Source organism: Haliotis cracherodii, unplaced genomic scaffold, assembly GCF_022045235.1.
Source record: "Haliotis cracherodii isolate W230 unplaced genomic scaffold, xgHalCrac1.p SCAF_11, whole genome shotgun sequence".
NCBI classification, from domain to species: Eukaryota; Metazoa; Mollusca; class Gastropoda; order Lepetellida; family Haliotidae; genus Haliotis; species Haliotis cracherodii.
In genome coordinates, this window is record NW_027266266.1 from 29,174,948 (window position 1) to 29,197,081 (window position 22,134).

The 22,134-nt window shown below is 39.9% G+C and overlaps 1 protein-coding gene across 2 annotated transcripts in view; it reads left to right on the forward strand.

Moving 5' to 3' along the window:
* Positions 1–5,780, forward strand: part of LOC139456406 (NAD(+) hydrolase SARM1-like) — a 34,840-nt gene extending 29,060 nt beyond the window's left edge. For both annotated transcript variants that reach the window (XM_071238103.1, XM_071238104.1), the window contains exon 9: positions 4,094–5,780. In XM_071238103.1, the coding sequence (XP_071094204.1) occupies positions 4,094–4,349 (256 nt within the window). In that variant the 3' untranslated portion in view covers positions 4,350–5,780. The remainder of the gene's footprint in view (positions 1–4,093) is intronic.
* Positions 5,781–22,134: the final 16,354 nt, after the last annotated feature.

A 22,134-nucleotide genomic window follows, 5' to 3' on the forward strand; every position in this document is an offset into this window, starting at 1 on the left:
TGGAATCCATTCGGGACAGCTGCCATACCAAATCGACCTCCTTAGCCTTTTTTGCACTTTTTGAATCCAGTGTAGTCAGCAGTTGAGCAGCATTATTATATCAAGGAGGTTCGGGTCTTTTGCTGATGATGCATGGTAGAAGATTATCCCCAGAAACAGATATGGATTTGCATCCAGTTCGGGGGTAACTCTCTGATTGACCTGTAGGAGGTTCTCGATTAACATCATGTCCAGGTAATTTTGCTTGAGCCATGTATCCAGTTGTATCATGGACCTGTATTGATCCTGAGAAATGACCTCTGTTTTTGTAGTCATTGTTGTCCCAACCAAACAAAGAAAGTACATTTGGAGCCATTCCCTGTGGCATATGGTAGCCAAGATCGTTCTGAGATGTCAGAATGTCTGCATTTGCAGTATCCATCTCTTGCAGAAGTGATTTATTTATGCAGTGCTGATGTTTGTTCAACCGAGTCACCAAAGACAAGCTTCCTGTTTTTTGTTGGATTGCTTTTGCAAGCAGCACATGCTTTACTGTGAGCACACGACTGTTGGTTGCTGCATGGACAATATCCTGACCGATCGAAAGGAATTTTCTATGAAGTTCTGGTCGTACTTTTTTTGGTTTGCTCATCCAGTGTACGTCACAGGAGCCATCAACAGAACCGACTTTTCCCTGAGACCTGTTTTTTGGAAAAGTTGATGACTGGGTTGTATGTTCCGCTTCATGGATATAGTTTTCATTGAAATAATCATCGCCTAGTATCCACGCAAGAGCATTATACAAACTATTTGGAAGCTTGATGTTGTCTTCAGTCATGTCTTCTGGACGTGGTGGCCATGGAAGTTGTGGTACAGTTTGGATATCATTGTAAATTATATGGCAAGTAGTGAAGGCAGAGCATAGTTCTTTGGAACTATGACTGGATGCTCTGTCATCAAATTCAGCTTCGTGACTAGTTTCAAGCAATTCCTCATCTAACTGTACTACTTGCAAGACAACTGTTTATAGTAGTGATTATAAGCATAACCACTTTAAATGTTTTTGTGTTTTATTTTTTTATTTTTTAACTGTTCAATGATGTTATCCATTGAATATACTGAATGCATGTATTGGTTTACAGTGCATAAGTTATTTTTATGATGCTATGCTTTTTGATTTCTCATCCTTATTGACAGATGAATTACATATTTTTGGTCATTATTTGTAGTTTTATGAAACCTAATATACCTTTAATGAATATTTACTGAGCCAAAAGTGGTTAATTTGTATTATCCTATTCCAAAATGAAGTTCTGATTGGTTTATCCATACAAAAATACCCCGTTTTCAATTAAAGAATATCATTAATTTGAACTTGGCATCCATTTTGAACTAGTAATTCCGTTCTAAAATGTTAAATTTTGTGCCCAAACAAAATAGATATATATTACACATCAGCTGTTGATGGTCAGTAGTGATTTATGAATAATATTTGATAAACAAATAGGATATATAGTGAAGTTAATAGGTTAGGTAGAAAAGTGGCGGCCGTATTGGCGGCCATCTTGGATTTCAGGGTGACCGCAGTGAAAAAAATTGAGCACACCAAAAAATTATTCTTTCTCATCACATAATCTATCAATCTAAATAGGTGAACTTATTTTGTAAAGCGGGTACAATGGGCATGTCAGATATGAGAAACAGACCTTCACTTATTAGGTCAGTTTTAGTTTTTAGTTTATCTATTTCTGTCACATATCCGGGTTTTACTTTTTGCATCAACTCTCATTACCTGACGACAGGAATGGTAGTAGATGTTGACACCGGCGCCGGCGCCGACGCCAACTCTGCTGATTCTCCAGGCTAGAGGACTCTCCTGCGTTTCGCATTCGCTCTTGGGAATGGTCGTAGATATTGCCACCGACGCCGTTGATTCTCCGCTGAACTCTCTGGTGTTTATCACCTCAGATTAGAGGGGCTCTACTGCGTTTCGCTTTCGCTCTTAGGTAAGTTCTAGTTTTTGGCTACCCTACTGATTCTATTTCGGTGTTTCGTTTTTGCATCGACTCTTGTTTCCTGAAGACAGGAATGGTCGTAGATGTTCTGGTCATCACTTGTAAGCAGTGCGGACCTTGACGAGGGTTTATTATGGATCACATCTGAAGGTATGCCCAACGGCCATGCCGTCTGATAAAGATGCAATACGAAGTAATGCAGGATAAGTTACAAAATTTAGTAAAATCTAAATATTTTTTACATTTGTATACTTATCCTGCATTACGAAGTAGTGCCCACCCTTCGCTACGCTGCCTCCCCACGAAGTTTCAGATGTTATATTTAAAGCAGTTATGTGTTTTGACGTGACGTCATGACTTCCGGGTCACATGCCAACTGTGAGAGGGCGCTGCTTCCTGTACTGGTTGGGACAACTTTTCTTCAGCAGCTGGATCTCACACAGTTCGTCTCTCTGTCAAAAGACAGCACTAAATGCAATACGGAGTAATGCAGGATAAGTATACAAATGTAAAAAATATTTAGATTTTACTAAAATGAATATGTGTCAACTCAAATGGATTAGGTTGTGGGTTGTGTAGGTGTCATACACGACAGGGAAATTCTATAAAAAAGTTATGAATGGCAAGTGATACATAAGATTCTTAACTTGCTCCCGTGCAATACCAATTTTATGAAATAAATGAATAGTTCTGGTATCTGACTCGCTTTCGCTCGTCAAATACCAGAGCTATTCACTCGTTCTATATTTATGCCCACTGCTCAATCGTTTCTGCTCAAGATGTAGTGTGATGCATTTAAATTCTGGCAAAATGCATTTTTAGTTTTGTAAACAACTTCTCGGAGATTGTCAGACTTAGGAAGCGGAACTTTGACATGTATAGGTCTCCTTATGATGACTTCATATTTTGTTCAAATTGTTAGGATTTTAGTGTAGTTTTGTGTGAAACAATTGGAGAAATTGTATGGCATTCTCCTTAGAAAGTATATAAGGCTCAAGGTTGAAACTTTACATTGAGATAAGGTTTTGCCATTGCCGTCATCATGACAGTGTGTTCTGAAAACTACAAGCAATTCAACATTTTCAGAAATAAGTTTTTTTTAGGGTGGGTTGTAAGGAATTTAGTTTAATCTCCTACTTTGAACTTTTGAACTTGTCCCTAAGATGCTGCCCTTATCGACATTAAAAACTGTGGACTACATTATCCAGGTGAGCTACATTGTCATGGCATTATGTTTTGTCAAAATGTAACATTTGTTTGTTATCTAACTTTGCACTTAACAGTATTCCAGATAGTTGGCAGCTGCCTGTAAATAGGCTAATCAAATCTGGAGCAGACAATCCAGTGATTGATATTGTGAGCAAACATCTATGCGGTTGGGATACGATAAACCAAAGTCACCGAGCCTGACCACCCAAGCCAATTGGTGACAAGTTATGACTAGCGCCTTGGGGTCACCTTGGAGTAATGACATCAAAGTTGCTACATGTGGAGTTAGTACTGGGTTTTGCAATATTCAAAATTTTCACCTTTATTTGTTCACAAGATTTTCAATACGACCGCACTAGTGAAATCGCTTCATATGGTCATACTCAGTCATTTTCACAATGCAATGAAATTTGGGACGTGTGGACTTTGATTTGACCTTCTCATTGCCATTACACTAAAAGCTAGGCATTTATGTAGTTGGTAGTGGGGCTCAACACATATGTACCAATTGTCACAATATTTCTTTGAATTTCTCGTAAATACTCTAAAAATGCATTTCTGTAAACATACTATTGTCAGAAATCACTGAATGAATGAAGCTGAAACATGAGATACTTCTTCCACACCAATGATGACACATGAAGTTTTTCAAGAGGGGTTCAAATCCGATTTTCAATATGCCCACCATAGTGCTGCTATATCAGAAGTTTATCAACTTTCAGGAAATGCAGGGATGGCACTGCTTTTTTGGTTGCATTTAATGCTCTCCTAAACTGGTATTGCTGAAAAAAGGCACATAACAACCATGACCTTTCATCCTTTGATAGCCAATATACACAATAGTGATGCATGTGGTAGTTAGACTGACTAACAGAGCTGTCTGTCTTCAGGTGGATCCACGACTACCAGGATGCCTGTGTGGACAAACTGGAGCAGTTCCTCCGTGGAGAAGTCAACACAATCACCAAGCGAAGCCAGCTAGTCAGCATGGGTAGTCAGGGATCCTTTGAACGTGCTTCTGTACAGCCCTCATTCCACTGGAGCTCCAGTCATGAGAGCAACAAGGGAGAAGCCAACAGCCCTGGCAGTGAGAGGGCAGACAGCTTTGACACAGGCAAGAGAGTGGCCAGTCCAGACAGCTCCTAAATACTGCCACAAACCAGTTGACAGATCATGTACAACAATCTCTTCTGGTTAAGAGACAGCCAGTGGTATTCTTAACTGTTATGTGTCTGCACAGATGATAGTCATCTGCATACTGATAGTAGATCTCATTTTGCATCGTAGAAGGTTTGGATGCGATGATCTGTTCAGTGCCCTTTTGATAAGGCACAACTGTTTGCATCAGTGTAGGAAGTTCGTTTGTGAGCAGTGATGTTGCAGTGGATGTTATTATGCATAATGTGTTGAAGTGTCTGCTGTTATTCAGATATCTTCAGTATTGCCGTATGTCACAGTTGTATGGAGAGTGACAGCAACCTTTATCCTGCATACTCCTTCAATACTCACACTCACAGAAATATGTATTCAGGGATTGTTGCTGCTAAAATAATGTTATGCTGCATTGCTGTGCACATTAGCTGATCTTCAAAGCATCACAGCAGCTGCTAGGTTATCATCCATGTAGTTCTGTCAGTGGGGGACTTTTATGCTAAGTAATGGTGATTGACTTCTAATTGGAGAGATTTTCTGTTTGGACATAGTTCTGCTCTTGGTTTTAATGTTTTCCACTCTAAGTTGAGACAGAACTGATGCATTTTATACAAACCTATCTCAGTCTGCATATCTTGTCATGTATCTAAACCTGGACTGTTGTCTTTGCAGTTGTTATTCTCAGGATTGGTGCTTTTCAATGTGAACATCCTAACTTCAGTAGTTTTGCCATGTATTTTATGAACATGCACATGGCTATGTTTAGCTCACCTAAGCTCCAGTATAGCAAATGTTTATGTGACCTTATGTCATGCGACATTGTCCACCCAAATGTGAATGATAAAAATTTGTTTTCAAAATTTCATTTGGAACTGTAATTATTTGTATGATATCCATGGTATGTTTAGAAAATGTTCACAGGAATCTGGTCCAAGCCACCATAACAGTCATAATGAAATGTCATAAACCTTTCTTTTAAATTTACCTGACTTGTTGGATTACTTGATAACTGAGAAAGGTGGTGTATTTAATGTAATGTTATGCAGGATAAGTATACAAATATTAAAAATGTCTAGGATTTTACTAGGCTGCTAACATCAAAACACAAAGAAATTAAACCTCACTGAGACTGCTTCTGTTTGTGCAAGTACTTGCACACACATCTAGTTTTATTTTGTTTGCTTGCACAAACACCATTTGAGTCATTTAATGATGATGATAATATAATTAATCTACTTCTAAGGGAAGAGACCCTCCACAAGGATGTGCGGATCAGGCTCCCGGGCATCAGTGTGCTGCAGGACGAGTGCATGGGGATAGAGCGGAAACAGTAATCTCATGTCAACCCCTCTCTTGTAAACTAAGGAGAACTCTATATTGGATGATCCAAAGGACTTGTGAGTGAGCAAGGTTTCAGCACGTCAAGAACTACACACCAATGCCTGGGAGGATGCTCTGCACATCCTTGTCGATGTGGGGTCTGTTCCTTTAGAAGTTAAGTTGTCCTCTTTCTTGTGTTTCTTTTGTCACCGGTGTTGATGTTTTGGTCTGTTCTCTTTTATTTTCTTGTTTGTTACATTCAGTGCATCTGGTTATGTGCTTTGTATTTGTTAAGTTACCAGTCCCACAATAGACACAAGTATCTTTCCAAGGTGTCTCCAGGGATCTTGGTGGTATGACTGTCACAACTCCCAATATTTTACACTGACGTTCAACTGAAAAGCTAACGTTCTACCGTGGATGGATAGGTCTGCTTGTGTCATGACTCAATGAAGTTAGAAAGACAAGGTAACACAAGACATGACTTGCAGTGAGGAAGTGAGAATTCTACAGTCTGAATCTCAGATGTGTGTTCAGTAGATGTATTGAGTAATAGCTTATTATTGTAGTAAGTATCAATTCTTATGTCTTTAATTATTTCCATATATTGTAACATGACAGAGGATGAAAAAACATGCAAACTTGATAAGAATGTTTTTTTAGTTGGTAAAAAACAGTTTATTTAATGTGGGAGAATTGTATCACAGTGAGAAACATTTTCTGATGAGGATTGGGTGAGTTCCATGCCGGAAATGTTGAATCCCACATGGACAGGCTGATACCTGCAGCCAACATGTCACAACGGGGAACACCCACATCAGCATCTTCTTCCTGTACTCTAGAGTAGGGTATTGTTAGCTTTATTACACATGCAGGACATGGTATCACTGTCTAATCCAGGACATTGAACATTATTGGTTTCACCGTATATCGCTGTGTATAAAGAGCAAGTTTTTCGTACCTAGAATTGTGTGTGTGTGTGGGGGGGGGGGGAGGAGAGGGCGGGATAGAAGGCGTCGTCTTATACACAGGGTTGAAGAGTTTTGATGTTTTCTTCCCACCAACACAAAGACATTACCATGAGCTTGTGTCAAGTCAACAAATCTGTACTGAAGTCGGCAAACCAATCATGTAATTACACTGCATGGTTATAAAAAGTTTTCATTTTGTATTTGGACTTAGGTTTGTTATCTATTTTATTAATTTTATTCAAAATTTCATTCAATATTGTTTACATTAATTTCGTCGAAATTGTATGTAAAGTGATCGGAAGATTGCACAACTTCCGGTTATTTACAGCAACCATGGTCAGATTACCGCTATTGATGCCTTGAAACAAACTTTAGTGGATAGAGAATGGATGTATAGCACAGAAGCAGCGATGGTGACTGATCAAATTGTTCCATATGAAAATATATTCGGCAATAGTGATCAGCTGTACCAGAGTGCTATGCTTATGGTTATTAATTTATTTCAGATGTATATAGTGAAGCTGCAACTAAAATAACATGATATTGAACAATTATTCCTGATAAAATAATAGTTTCTGATACAATTCATTTTTCATTAATTTATTTCCAATGTATATAGTGAAGCAGCAACTAAAATAACATGATATTGAACAATTATTCCTGATAAAATAATAGTTTCCGATACAATTTATACGATCATTGTATCAAAATTCTTTTAAGTTATATCATTGGGTAATTTTTAACTGAATCACTGGTAGATTCCAAGAAACATGTGCATAGCTGATTGTGGCTTCCAGCTTAGTTTTTGAGACCACACACACGGTAATCTTAATCTCGGCGTATCAGAACAGGAAATACAAATTAATTTGTAAATCATCATGTCTAGTGATGTTTTATCTTAAATTTCAAATTTGTATTGACCAAGTTTAATTGTGATGATCCGTTCGCTTCCCTGAAGTCGCTGAAGGGAAACATATTTACTGCTGATCTAGGGATTGTGTAGGCACTGGTGACGTGCTTCATTCCGATTCGCTTTATAGATAGGGTATACCTGTATGGATTAGCATCGATTTTGAAGGCTTGTACAGGGGGGGTCGCCATATACGTGGGGTTGCTTTATAGACCGTGATATATGGTATGTGTCAAAATCTCTTGCAGTCGAATAGTCAACCTACTGTAGTAGTATTAGTGGTATACAGTCAGGCCCCTCTGTCTACTGCAGTGGTATACAGTCAGGCCACTCTGTTTACTGCAGTGGTATACAGTCAGGTACCTGTCTACTGCAGTGGTATACAGTCAGGCCACTCTGTCTACTGCAGTGGTATACAGTCAGGCCACTCTGTCTGCTGCAGTAGTATACAGTCAGGTACCTGTCTACTGCAGTGGTATACAGTCAGGTACCTGTCTACTGCAGTGGTATACAGTCAGGTACCTGTCTACTGCAGTGGTATACATTCAGGCCACTCTGTCTACTGCAGTGGTATACAGTCAGGCCTCTGAGTCAACTGCAGTGGTATACAGTCAGGCCACTCTGTCTACTGCAGTGGTATACAGTCAGGTACCTGTCTACTGCAGTGGTATACAGTCAGGCCACTCTGTCTACTGCAGTGGTATACAGTCAGGTACCTGTCTACTGCAGTGGTATACAGTCAGGCCTCTGAGTCAACTGCAGTGGTATACAGTCAGGCCACTCTGTCTACTGCAGTGGTATACAGTCAGGTACCTGTCTACTGCAGTGGTATACAGTCAGGCCTCTGAGTCAACTGCAGTGGTATACAGTCAGGCCACTCTGTCTACTGCAGTGGTATACAGTCAGGTACCTGTCTACTGCAGTGGTATACAGTCAGGCCACTCTGTTTACTGCAGTGGTATACAGTCAGGTACCTGTCTACTGCAGTGGTATACAGTCAGGCCACTCTGTCTGCTGCAGTGGTATACAGTCAGGTACCTGTCTACTGCAGTGGTATACAGTCAGGCCACTCTGTCTACTGCAGTGGTATACAGTCAGGCCACTCTGTCTGCTGCAGTAGTATACAGTCAGGTACCTGTCTACTGCAGTGGTATATAGTCAGGTACCTGTCTACTGCAGTGGTATACAGTCAGGCCACTCTGTCTACTGCAGTGGTATACAGTCAGGCCTCTGAGTCAACTGCAGTGGTATACAGTCAGGTACCTGTCTACTGCAGTGGTATACAGTCAGGCCACTCTGTCTACTGCAGTGGTATACAGTCAGGTACCTGTCTACTGCAGTGGTATACAGTCAGGCCTCTGAGTCAACTGCAGTGGTATACAGTCAGGTACCTGTCTACTGCAGTGGTATACAGTCAGGCCACTCTGTCTACTGCAGTGGTATACAGTCAGGTACCTGTCTACTGCAGTGGTATACAGTCAGGCCTCTGAGTCAACTGCAGTGGTATACAGTCAGGTACCTGTCTACTGCAGTGGTATACAGTCAGGCCACTCTGTCTGCTGCAGTGGTATACAGTCAGGTACCTGTCTACTGCAGTGGTATACAGTCAGGCCTCTGAGTCAACTGCAGTGGTATACAGTCAGGCCACTCTGTCTACTGCAGTGGTATACAGTCAGGTACCTGTCTACTGCAGTGGTATACAGTCAGGCCTCTGAGTCAACTGCAGTGGTATACAGTCAGGTACCTGTCTACTGCAATGGTATACAGTCAGGCCTCTGAGTCAACTGCAGTGGTATACAGTCAGGCCACTCTGTCTACTGCAGTGGTATACAGTCAGGTACCTGTCTACTGCAGTGGTATACAGTCAGGCCTCTGAGTCAACTGCAGTGGTATACAGTCAGGCCACTCTGTCTACTGCAGTAGTATACAGTCAGGCCACTCTGTCTACTGCAGTGGTATACAGTCAGGTACCTGTCTACTGCAGTGGTATACAGTCAGGTACCTGTCTACTGCAGTGGTATACAGTCAGGCCACTCTGTCTACTGCAGTGGTATACAGTCAGGCCACTCTGTCTGCTGCAGTAGTATACAGTCAGGCCACTCTGTCTGCTGCAGTGGTATACAGTCAGGTACCTGTCTACTGCAGTGGTATACAGTCAGGTACCTGTCTACTGCAGTGGTATACAGTCAGGCCACTCTGTCTACTGCAGTGGTATACAGTCAGGCCACTCTGTCTGCTGCAGTGGTATACAGTCAGGTACCTGTCTACTGCAGTGGTATACAGTCAGGCCACTCTGTCTACTGCAGTGGTATACAGTCAGGCCACTCTGTCTGCTGCAGTAGTATACAGTCAGGCCTCTGAGTCAACTGCAGTGGTATACAGTCAGGTACCTGTCTACTGCAGTGGTATACAGTCAGGCCACTCTGTCTACTGCAGTGGTATACAGTCAAGTACCTGTCTACTGCAGTGGTATACAGTCAGGCCTCTGAGTCAACTGCAGTGGTAAACAGTCAGGTACCTGTCTACTGCAGTGGTATACAGTCAGACCACTCTGTCTACTGCAGTGGTATACAGTCAGGCCACTCTGTCTGCTGCAGTAGTATACAGTCAGGTACCTGTCTACTGCAGTGGTATACAGTCAGGTACCTGTCTACTGCAGTGGTATACAGTCAGGCCACTCTGTCTACTGCAGTGGTATACAGTCAGCCCTCTGAGTCAACTGCAGTGGTATACAGTCAGGTACCTGTCTACTGCAGTGGTATACAGTCAGGCCACTCTGTCTACTGCAGTGGTATACATTTAGGTACCTGTCTACTGCAGTGGTATACAGTCAGGTACCTGTCTACTGCAGTGGTATACAGTCAGGCCTCTGAGTCAACTGCAGTGGTATACAGTCAGGCCACTCTGTCTACTGCAGTAGTATACAGTCAGGCCACTCTGTCTACTGCAGTGGTATACAGTCAGGTACCTGTCTACTGCAGTGGTATACAGTCAGGCCTCTGAGTCAACTGCAGTGGTATACAGTCAGGTACCTGTCTACTGCAGTGGTATACAGTCAGGCCACTCTGTCTGCTGCAGTGGTATACAGTCAGGTACCTGTCTACTGCAGTGGTATACAGTCAGGCCACTCTGTCTACTGCAGTGGTATACAGTCAGGCCACTCTGTCTGCTGCAGTAGTATACAGTCAGGCCACTCTGTCTACTGCAGTGGTATACAGTCAGGCCTCTGAGTCAACTGCAGTGGTATACAGTCAGGTACCTGTCTACTGCAGTGGTATACATTCAGGCCACTCTGTCTACTGCAGTGGTATACAGTCAGGTACCTGTCTACTGCAGTGGTATACAGTCAGGCCTCTGAGTCAACTGCAGTGGTAAACAGTCAGGTACCTGTCTACTGCAGTAGTATACAGTCAGGCCACTCTGTCTACTGCAGTGGTATACAGTCAGGTACCTGTCTACTGCAGTGGTATACAGTCAGGCCTCTGAGTCAACTGCAGTGGTATACAGTCAGGCCACTCTGTCTACTGCAGTAGTATACAGTCAGGCCACTCTGTCTACTGCAGTGGTATACAGTCAGGCCTCTGAGTCAACTGCAGTGGTATACAGTCAGGTACCTGTCTACTGCAGTGGTATACAGTCAGGCCTCTGAGTCAACTGCAGTGGTATACAGTCAGGTACCTGTCTACTGCAGTGGTATACAGTCAGGCCTCTGAGTCAACTGCAGTGGTATACAGTCAGGTACCTGTCTATTGCAGTGGTATACAGTCAGGTACCTGTCTACTGCAGTGGTATGTAGTCAGGTACCTGTCTACTGCAGTGGTATACAGTCAGGTACCTGTCTACTGCAGTGGTATACAGTCAGGTACCTGTCTACTGCAGTGGTATACAGTCAGGTACCTGTCTACTGCAGTGGTATATCATTTGATGATATTAGCACTGATGTGAGTACATCTTCTGTGTGGAGGAGTATTTTGTTACACCTGTCCATCTGCTTGTTATTTTCAGTAGGTGTAATATGAGTCTGTGTTATGCTCCTGGTGCCACATTAAGTCAGAAAAGATGTCATGTTATTTGTTTTTGCAAGGCAAGGAAGAAGATATCACAATATAATGGCTTGCTGTTGTTTAGAATGTGCATTTTCTTTACTGGTAATGCATGGATATCACAAGATGTTAGAAATGTGGATTGTTTCAAGACATTCAAGACTAAGGTTAACTAACAACAGCTGTAATATGGTAAAGATAATGTTTCCCCATGCACATTATTCCAACACTTATCTCAATACAGCTGTTCCAGCCTACTGGAAGGCAACTACAGAATATAATACTCTACTATTCCATTGGAAAGAGATGTCTTTTGCAGAAAGATGCTTTGCATCTATTGTTTTCAAAGAAAACCACCCTGGAGATAAGAGTTGGCCCCCCGTAACCTCTGCTGGTTGTAAGGACTCTGATACTCTGTAGTTGTTGATTGCATGTCATCCTCCCCTGACGGCATGGGAAGTTGCTATTAATATCAATCACTGCCTTGTCTGGTCCAGACTCATTATTTACAAGCCGCTGTCATATTGTGAGGCATTTAATCACCCCCATTCACACACGCGCACATTTGAAAGAACAAAGGGAAAGACAATTTCCAGAACCTGTGTCAGTGCTAAATTGCCTGACGCCAGAAAACTACTGCATATATTTATTGCTTGATCAAAAGATGAAAATATCTTACACTTGATAACTGCAATGAATTGCATGTCCATTACTCATGAATTATTTGTGCAGGTGAGAAATAGACAAATGTATATGATCGGGGCTGATTGCCTTTAGCTAAAAAAACTCTCTGTTATATTTGTTATAATTATTTGATATTTTGTATTGTCTGGAAACGTGTGTCCAGAAGCTTTTGGGTATTCAAAAGACTTGATTAGGGACTATATCGTCCTATTGTTTTTGTAATCCCTAAGTGCACTAGTCAGGCGTTCTTTCTTTCTGCACATATACTTTACTGATGTTAGTTAAGTATCTAATAGTTTCTGTACTATTACTACTGGTATTTTAGAACTTTCTTGTTATTTTTGGAGCATTCCAGTTTTGATACATCATAGGATATTGTATTACATTGTTGAGTTTTCAAATATGAAACTTTGGTATTGATGCTTTATAGTCACATAAGTCCTTAATTTAAGATGCTTGTTGTTTTATTATGAAAACCATTTCTTTTTACATTTGTTATGTCTGCTGCAGTAATATTATGGTATTACATTTTTTGTTCATAGTGTTAAACAATGTGAACCTCGATCAAGAATTTATGGAGGCTAAAGTCATTGTGTCATTAAAGAAACATGTTCATTTTAAGAATTTTACACAAAAAGGCCAAAGAAATTATGATCCTGTACCTATTTTTCATTTTGAAATTTTTAGAAGCACATACATATAAAAAGGTCATCTGTTTTGTTTTACAGGTTTTATATACATGTACTGTGCTTAATTGGGATGACCCACAAGATTTTGTATTTTAATTCAGCTGAGTCAAGTGAGCTTATGGCGTCTTGGCCTGCTTGTCTGGTGTTTGGCATCATGTGTGATCATCTCTTCAGAATCCACTAGACCAATGAAACAGAAATTCTGCGTACTTGTTCTCAAAGTTAGTCGTGGGAATTAGGGCACATTTCTTTATGATATTTTTAATTTTGACCCTGCTTTCCACTTTGACTTAAATTCTTTCCTGTTGCATTCTTTTTCCATAAATCTCCCCCAAACCAGTGAAGCTATTATTTCACATGCTTGTTTCCACTAATGGTGAAGCCTGAATATGAGGTTCGGATCCTATTGTATACATTACTCAGCCATTTTTATTGTAAGTGTATCGCAATGTAGTATCAGTGTGGTTATCAGTTGGACTCAACACATAAGAACTGGTTTTCATGGTATTTTAGAATTTAAGATTTGTTCACCATGTTGATGTCTTCATTTATGAAAATTAATGAAAATGATTTTTTGAAATTTGAAGTCATTAGGTGAGCTAGTCCTATGGCACGTTTTCTACACATGAGATTCTGCTGAACATTCTGCTGTATAGTCTGTGTGTTTATTCCACGTTGCGGTGAAATGTGTGCCGCATGTTGTGCCCTGTTACAGATGTACAGCTGTCTCAGAGGGAAAAGAAACTTGAGGTGTGACTTTCGTTTGGACCCCTGTATTGAAACATCATCAAGCTATCCTTTTTTGTATTGGCAAGTCTTTTGTGCTCAGTTAGACTACTGATCAGTATGTTAGCAGTTTGGTTCATATCAACATAATTATTATCATTTTTTAGATATCATTAAGTTTATTGCATTACCTTCATTTTGAGTATGTTATGAAAACACCTGAGAATATGTATTGCAGTTGTTAAAAGTTGTTGCCTATAACCTCTCCACATTGTTCAATTCATGTGCAATTCATTCTGTGCAATATATTTCTTTGTCTATTTATTCTTTTACTTTAAGTCCAAGAGATTGTTCCCATTTAAATGCTGGAATTGACCTAGTATTTGGTTGGTATTTTTGGTTGCCTGATCCTTAAAGTTCCTGAAAAGTTGCATCTCAAGTGACACTGAATAATGATGACAGAGGTCAATGACCTATGAAGTTCAAGGTCAGTGGGTCAACATGGAAAGTGCTCCTTCTTGAAGAAATTATTTTGATGAGTGTCAAATGAAAGCTTGTTAAAAGTCCCTTCTTTTATCCCTTATATTATAACATTTTGAAAGATTAAATATTCTTTCTGGAAAATAGTGAAGACTTGGCCACAAAGCAATAGTAAAGTCATTAAATCCCATGGTAACTTCTTGTAGATGCATCTCCACTCGCAAAGACATTTTGAAGATACTTTCTACGACTCTGCCAAGACTTCTCCACAAACCCATAAAAGAATATCAACTTAAGATGAGATGTTGTAAGTGCATCTCCACTAGGAAAGACTGTAGTGAGGCATTTGCAGAGACCTGAACAAAAGCCATTAAAAACATCAACTATAACAGAGATATTGCTCGTGTTTCTCCACTAGCTGAGACTGTGAAGAGATTTTACTCCTCAAGCCAGGAAAACCCTCAACTTGAAAGAAACCATCAATCTCTACTAGAAAAGACTATGGCATTTGTGAAGATTATGCAGAAACCCCTCCACAAAGTAATGAAAGCTAAACATTTGGGGGAGATTTTCATGCCTCCCCTTTAGCAAAGACATGTGCCGAGACAAATGGTGATAGTTAGCTACAATTATTTGGATGCATCTACAGGACAGAAACTTTGAAAAAAGACTATGAAGAGATGTCTGAATTTTTCAGAAGAAGATTTAGCAAAGAACAATTCTAAATGGAAGTTACACTAATTTAACATAATTTTCAAAGACAGTATATGGTTTTGTAAATGAAAAAAGTTTAATGAAATTGAGTTATCAAATTAATGCTTTATGTAGCTAACATAAGGAAAACATAACACACTTAACCAGTATAAGAAAATCTGATACCTAATATGGAGATATTTGACCAAGTGTAAGTGAAAATAATACCACATAATAAACAGTTCGATAGGGATGCGTTTTAACAGATTGTACACAATGAAAGTCAGATTTCAGACAAAACAGTAATTTCAAGGCTGTGCTGGGATAACATTATTAACTTTATAATGAATCATCATGCATGTCATATTACCCAAATGGTTCATGACCGATTCAGCGAAAATTTCTCCCAAGCTACTGTGAAAGTCTTTTGTGTAAGTGCCTTCTGCGTAAGCGTTCAAGTTTTCTCTGTATTGGTACTTGTTAATTACAACCATAACATTACATAACATAGACATTAGTCATATTAATGTAGAAATGGGTTTTTATTTTCCTAACAAATATGACACTCAATATTACAAGACCACATAAGTTCAAGTGTAGAATCAGCCCAGTGGATATCGGTGAGGAGCAGGATGACGAAGACTGGAGTCAATTTGTCTCCTGCAGGATGGAGCTCATGAGCGGTCTTTTAATTACTGCATCTTTACCTCAGTCTTGTGGCAATGACCGCAGCAAAGGTCGGAAGTTAGGAAGTTTAACCAGAAGAGTCGGGGACAACTCTTCCTCAATATGGACAGTTCATCGTTGTAGAACTGGGTTACAGTTGTTGTCTCAATTTTGGCACGGTGAACAAACTTGGACTTGACGACGTCAACCTCCATCATGAAGGGCTACATGGTTATGACCCTGTCCTCTAAAATAGAGGTGTCTGTCCATGGCGACTAAATTGGCTGGAACATCTCCAGTAAGTCATCTTTCCCACTGCCACTGCCACGTCCAGACTAATTCTTATAAACATTTGATTAATAATTGGATTCATAACAAAAATGCAATTATGTTTGCAATTAATGAGCCAACATTCTGGGTTGTTGCCAAGTAAACTCTAGTAATGCTACCCTACCAAACCAACATGGGGAGAGAGAATGAATATTTCAGAATGTGTTGGCGAAGAAGACAGGCTTTTGAAGCTCTATTTTATGTTTGGGATTAAGACGAAAATCATGTGACGACAATAAGATTGTTAGTTGACAAGTTATAAAATGCTGACACACGGTCAAGGAAAGTGAGAAACTCCTTCTGGATTCACAGATGGTGGCGGGGAGGAAAGCTAGTCTCTATTCCTCGCTGAAAATGGCTAATGTGAGAAATTAAAGTCGTAAAGGGTGACAGACAGGACAACATATATTGCAGATGGAAATTATAGCAGAAGAAATTGCCCCCTGTGTCATGTCAGTGGTGGACATTAAGTGACTCAACGCGTTTCTCGAGTGTACAAGTGACCTGTGTCACCTAGCCAAAATAATTGTGTGCAGTCCGTGCTTGTGCTAACTGATGGAACCCAATTATCCTAGAACTGTTTGTAAATATACTTAATACCCATATCACCCCGCTCTGGAAAACAAGGAAACTAAACGAAATTATAACAAATGTGACAGCTGTATTGTATTATAGGGAAGAAGTGCTTTTCTGAAAAGTGTTACTGAATTTCAAAACGTAGGAGACAATTTCAACTTCTTAGAAGATGTGATGAAAGAGTGGATAGCATACAATATTAGTATTTTCTGGACTTTTACTTAAACTGCCATGATATCAACGTGCAAATCGTAAAATATTGCACAAGAAACTTGTAGTTGATCTTAACTATGTATATTAGGACAAGTGAAGAAATAGTATACTAAATGTTTTGTTTGATAATCACACAGACACTGCTAGGTTAGATGTATAGGTTTACTTATTGTCTGCCACCAAGGCGTACCTGGACAAACTGACAATTCTTTTCTTCACAATTTATGTCAAACCCGAATGTAGTCTCCTCTCCACCATGGTCGCATCCATATGAAATGGAAAGTAAAACGTGTGTTTCTGTGGGTTTTTTTTATGCAAACAAATGACAAATTACAAGAAACAATAACGAAACAAGCGTATAGTCAACGAAGTCATCTATATCCCCGCCCATTATAACACGTTATGGTCCCAAACCAGGTAACTGACACATCATTTCTCTTAGCCCATGTCAAAATAGCTGCAATGGAAATTCTAAAATAAACATTTCTAAAACTCCTTAATATGGCACCAGTTCAGTATGTGCTTTATATATAGATGCAATGTTTGGCAGGGAAATATTTAACAGATTATTTGTTATACTCCATAAGTGAACCCACCCTATATGAAAACTTAAATCCAACTTGTTGCCATAGAAACGTAAAAAATAAAAATTTATAAAATTCCTAAATAGCAAAAGGCACCAGTTCAGTGTGTACCTGGTAGACATGCAAAGTTTTGTAAGAAAGTATTCAACAGTTTTTAAATTACGCTCCGGAAACGAACACCACCCTTATAGAACCTAAGTCCAACTTGTTACCATGGAAACGTAAAAAATAAAGATTTCTAAAATTCGTAAATAACAAAAGGCACAACTTCAGTATGTGACTGGTAGATATGCCAAGTTTCGATCAAATACACTGAATTGTTTTCGAGTTCTGCCCCGGAAAAGGAAATGATTACGGACGGACAGACAGACTGGCTGATCGCGATATCCTCCCGGATACCTTCTATAGTGAAAAATTACAGTCTCTTCAGTAGTCAGTATGGCCGCCATGGTTCACGTCACCAACGTTGATGTCGCCAGGTCCACCGTAAACATCGCTGACGGTGCTGTGTCATACATAGTCCCCTATACGCGGAGTATACGGGCAGTTGAGTTGAGCAGCGTGTAGACTTAATGGAATCGTGTCTGCTGATACTATAGCTGCTGTTCTTGTTGATGCTTGTGTTGTTCCTGGGATGATTGACCCTTATCAAGAGATCTTGTGCAGGTTTTGTAAATCTGGGTCGGACGTACGTGGTCGATCAGCGACGCTGGTAACAGCGCTGGTTGCGCAAGTCTTATGACAGTGGTGAGATGATGTCCTGATTGTCTGGCTACGCCAGTTGCAGCGTTGTAGCCTGCAACATCTCAAGGGTAATTCATCTTTGCACAAGCGGCAGTCAGATTATTTAACTGTAGGACACCGCAACAGCACACGTGCACAATGCAGGATTTTAGTAATTTACAATCAATTCAGATATAATGGAATGGTTACTTCTAAAATAATAACTTGGAACTTGCATTTCCTTGGTTGTTCAGTATAAACACCCCGTAACGGAAATAGAACGAAGCTTCCATTATGAAAACAAGTAATATTACGTTTAGTGGGTTTTTTTCATTTAAAAAAGAAAAGCAAACTACATGTATATCAGATATGTACTGTGACCTGATGATTCTCAAATTGAAAAGCGAAAGGTCACACCAGAAATCCGTACATTGTGAAATCAGTAAATAAATCACACAAGGTCAATGAACAATCGACACATCATATTGAAATACACCGGATTAGTTAAAAATCATATCAGGCAATACAATGGCTTACATATATGTAGCAACAGCAATAAATAATGGGCCCATCACAAAAGTCAGTGCGCTCACAAATATCCAGCTGAACGGCTGGAATGAGGCACTTGTTCCGTTCTGGAATCTGGGAATCACTGTTCGAAACCGGCAGAAAAGTCGATGTTTTCCGATATCCCGCCGGCACTGGGCCAGTGGATAAGTCGCAAGTCAAGTCGTAGACGTAAGGCCTCGAATCTCCCTCGTCTCGCACTTTTATGTAAAGGATAAAAAGCGACTCTTGACTGAGAAGTAAGCTCAAAGCAGAGGATTATTATGGAGGACCGATACCATGGGCCAACATTCTAAGTCAAGACCGGGGTGGAGGTTTTTTGTCCAACTTATAAACCGTATAGATGCAAGAAATGCCAGACAAAATAAGAACACATCGGAATATCTTATAGTGAAACAATACACTGCGTCGCAGTATAAAAGGAATTCGATGAAAACGTACGAGAGAAAGGCCTGAAGCAGCATGCACACAACTCAAGTCATGATATGTAGGATTAAACACCCTTTCATCATCTACCCTGGTGGCTCAGTTAGAAAACTAAACACGATAATTATGTGAGGTTGCAGGTTCGATTCACGTCATGGACTGTGACTTTTAACCAATCAAAAATTAACATTACTTTCCATCCAAAGACCAAATCTTTTTCTTTTCTTTTACTTGTTAAATTATAATATACTGGGCGATGTGGTGATCTCAGTGCTCACTAATTCGAACGCTTTATTGAAAATAATCCGGTCTGTTCGTACCAAAGCCGCCTCAGTTATGTCATGTGTTCGGCCAATCCCCTGCCCGCGTCATACCAAGACATCAAAGATGTCTAAACATTAAGGGGATAAAACAAGGACTTCTAGGGTCGTAGTCAGTATACTGTGTCTGAGTGAGGTGTCCGTGTTAAACTGCGGGATGGTATCTCCGTGGCTTGGCACTATAAAGTACCAAGCACACACTCGACATTGAACCATTTCATCTCACCTCAACACACACACACACACACACACACAAACACACACACACACACACACTGCAGTTCTTATTTGTTGTATCAACTACAGCAATATCATAAAAAAACATGTATTACTATCACAGAAAGGGTAATCACATAAATGACTTTCTTATAAAGAGAAAGTTAAAAGTTATATATGTTTGAAAGAAATACCCGAGTTTCAAAAGAAGGTTGTGTTGCACGTGCGAAATTAACTAGGCGCCAGACGTGTCTACTTCTGTATAGGGGAACAAGTATCTCAAATATGTCTTCGGCTCCCCATTCGAATCATTTTATCCATTTATTTTGATATTATATTCATTAGGATAAACAAGATAAAATACGTCTCCTCTGTTATTCTTTGGATTGTAAACCCTCGGGAACAGAGCCTCGGGCTTGGCCCTCATGTTATACTTTCCCTCGCCTTTCTGCCCCCATGTTTTACAATCCCAGACATGAGGTCGGCGTTGTGGCCCGTCCTGCAGGACAACAGGGCAACGACAGGAGTTCGATGAATGGATGCATTCCTTCACCAAGTACAAAACTAACAAGTAAGCTTCATAGAAGTTTTCAATACTTTGGTACTGCGGCAGTTATTGTTACAGTGCACAAGCTAAGATAGCAGCATACACGATATTGAGACTTTCAAATGCAAAATATTATCATGATTGAATTTGTCATTTGGAGTTTTTGTTACTGCTTCAAGATTTTTCAATACATATTCCTCTGAAAGAAGCTAAACAGTTTCTTTATTCAGGATATCACAAGGTCTTGTAAAAAAAATGTTTTTGTGTATTACACACGAGGACAACATATTTCCAAATATTCCAATGAATGAGAAGATCGTCAACAGCCCATCATGTATCATAAAAGGCGACTATGCTTGTCGTAAGAGGGGTGGTCAGGCTCGCTGACTAGGTTGAAGCATGTCATCGATCCCAATTGCGTGGATCGATGCTCATGATGTTAATCACTGGATTATCTGGTCCAGACTCGATTATTTACAGACCGCTGTCATATAGCTGGAATGTGGCTGAGTGCGGAGTTAAACAACAAACAATCAATCAATCAACATGATCCCAGAAGAAATATCAATAAACACTGGGTGCCCAAAACATGAACAGTAAAAAAACACATACAGGCTGTGATCTAAATTATCCATTTTACATGACTCCAGTCTTTTCAGCAAGGAGACACATGGTCCACAGCCATATTCATTAACTTGCCACTTCAAAAAGTATATGTATTTTAGGAATAAGTATTGATAAATGAAAAGGAAGAAACGAAACCTTTGCACTGACAGAGGGTTTGGAGCTTATAAGGGAGGATGTCAATTGCATATTAGTTGTCCAGTTGTTTTATAGGAGCAAGTGGCAATTTGAAACAAGGGTTGCTTATTAAACAATAGCAGGGAGTTGGAGTGTTGTTTGTGCCCATGCTATTATCTCTAAGTTTCATACTCACGAGTAAAAGTACAATGCGATGTGAATGGTTAATTAGGTTTTGTATTTCGTAACACAAATGGATAGCTTTGAGAATATGATTGTCTTTGTTTTGAATGAGGACAGAATGAAGGGCTGATGCAACAACCAGATCTTGGTAATCAACTGACACTTTACTGGATAACAAACAAAAGTTGGCCAAAATACATAAACACTTGATTCACTGCCAATGATAATAAATGCTCAATTCTTTTTTTCTTCTTACCGCATCCGTGAAAATTGTTGTGTTTCTGACAGTGCTAATTTATATAGTGCTTGTATATATGGAACTTGTACAATAGCCAGAACATAGGAAACAAAATAGACTTTTCTTCCAACAAAACAAAAGATCTTCCACTCTGAAAAACAGATCAACACAGAAGGTGAATCGCCCTGTCACATTTCACATGGTGTCAACAATCAGTACACTGCAGACTAGACCTTCATTTCACACAAGACTGTTGCCATTGTCATGTGATTCCATTATGCTGGGCTGTTCATTCCACCCAGAACAACACTCCCCAATTATCATGGAAATATTTACACTTGTCATATTGTCAATGAAAGGATAAAGATCATATGCTCCTCAACCCCATCAATGCACAGGTGATGTTCATGTACATACAAGCAAGACATTAGCACTGAAACACACGTGGGAATATAAATATACTGATCCGCAAAAGAAACGCAAGTAACAAATGTTTGGATATTTCCAAAACAGGTATCTTTGCAGCTGTTTATGTGGTAGCTCGGAACCAATTCTGTAGATGTTGGCGATGAATGTGTCGGTATTAGCAAGGGGTGGTCACTTTTGGCTGTCCACTTTATGTTTCAAAAACTTCCTATAAGAATACAGCTTCATGTCTTTGATATTACAATCATGCCAATCTTTATACAGTAAACTACGGTTATAACGAACAAACGGATATAACGAACTAACTTTTTAGTCCCGACTAAATGCTGTAGTTATGCTGCGTATATGCTTATAACGAATTAAGGTTATAAGGAACTAAAATTAGTAGTCCCTTTGAGTTCGTTATAACCGTAGTTTACTGTATATGGATCTGAGGTATGGGGTTTGCACCCATCCCTAGATGTTGATATAATTCATGACAGATTTTGTAAATTAGCCAAACCCCGA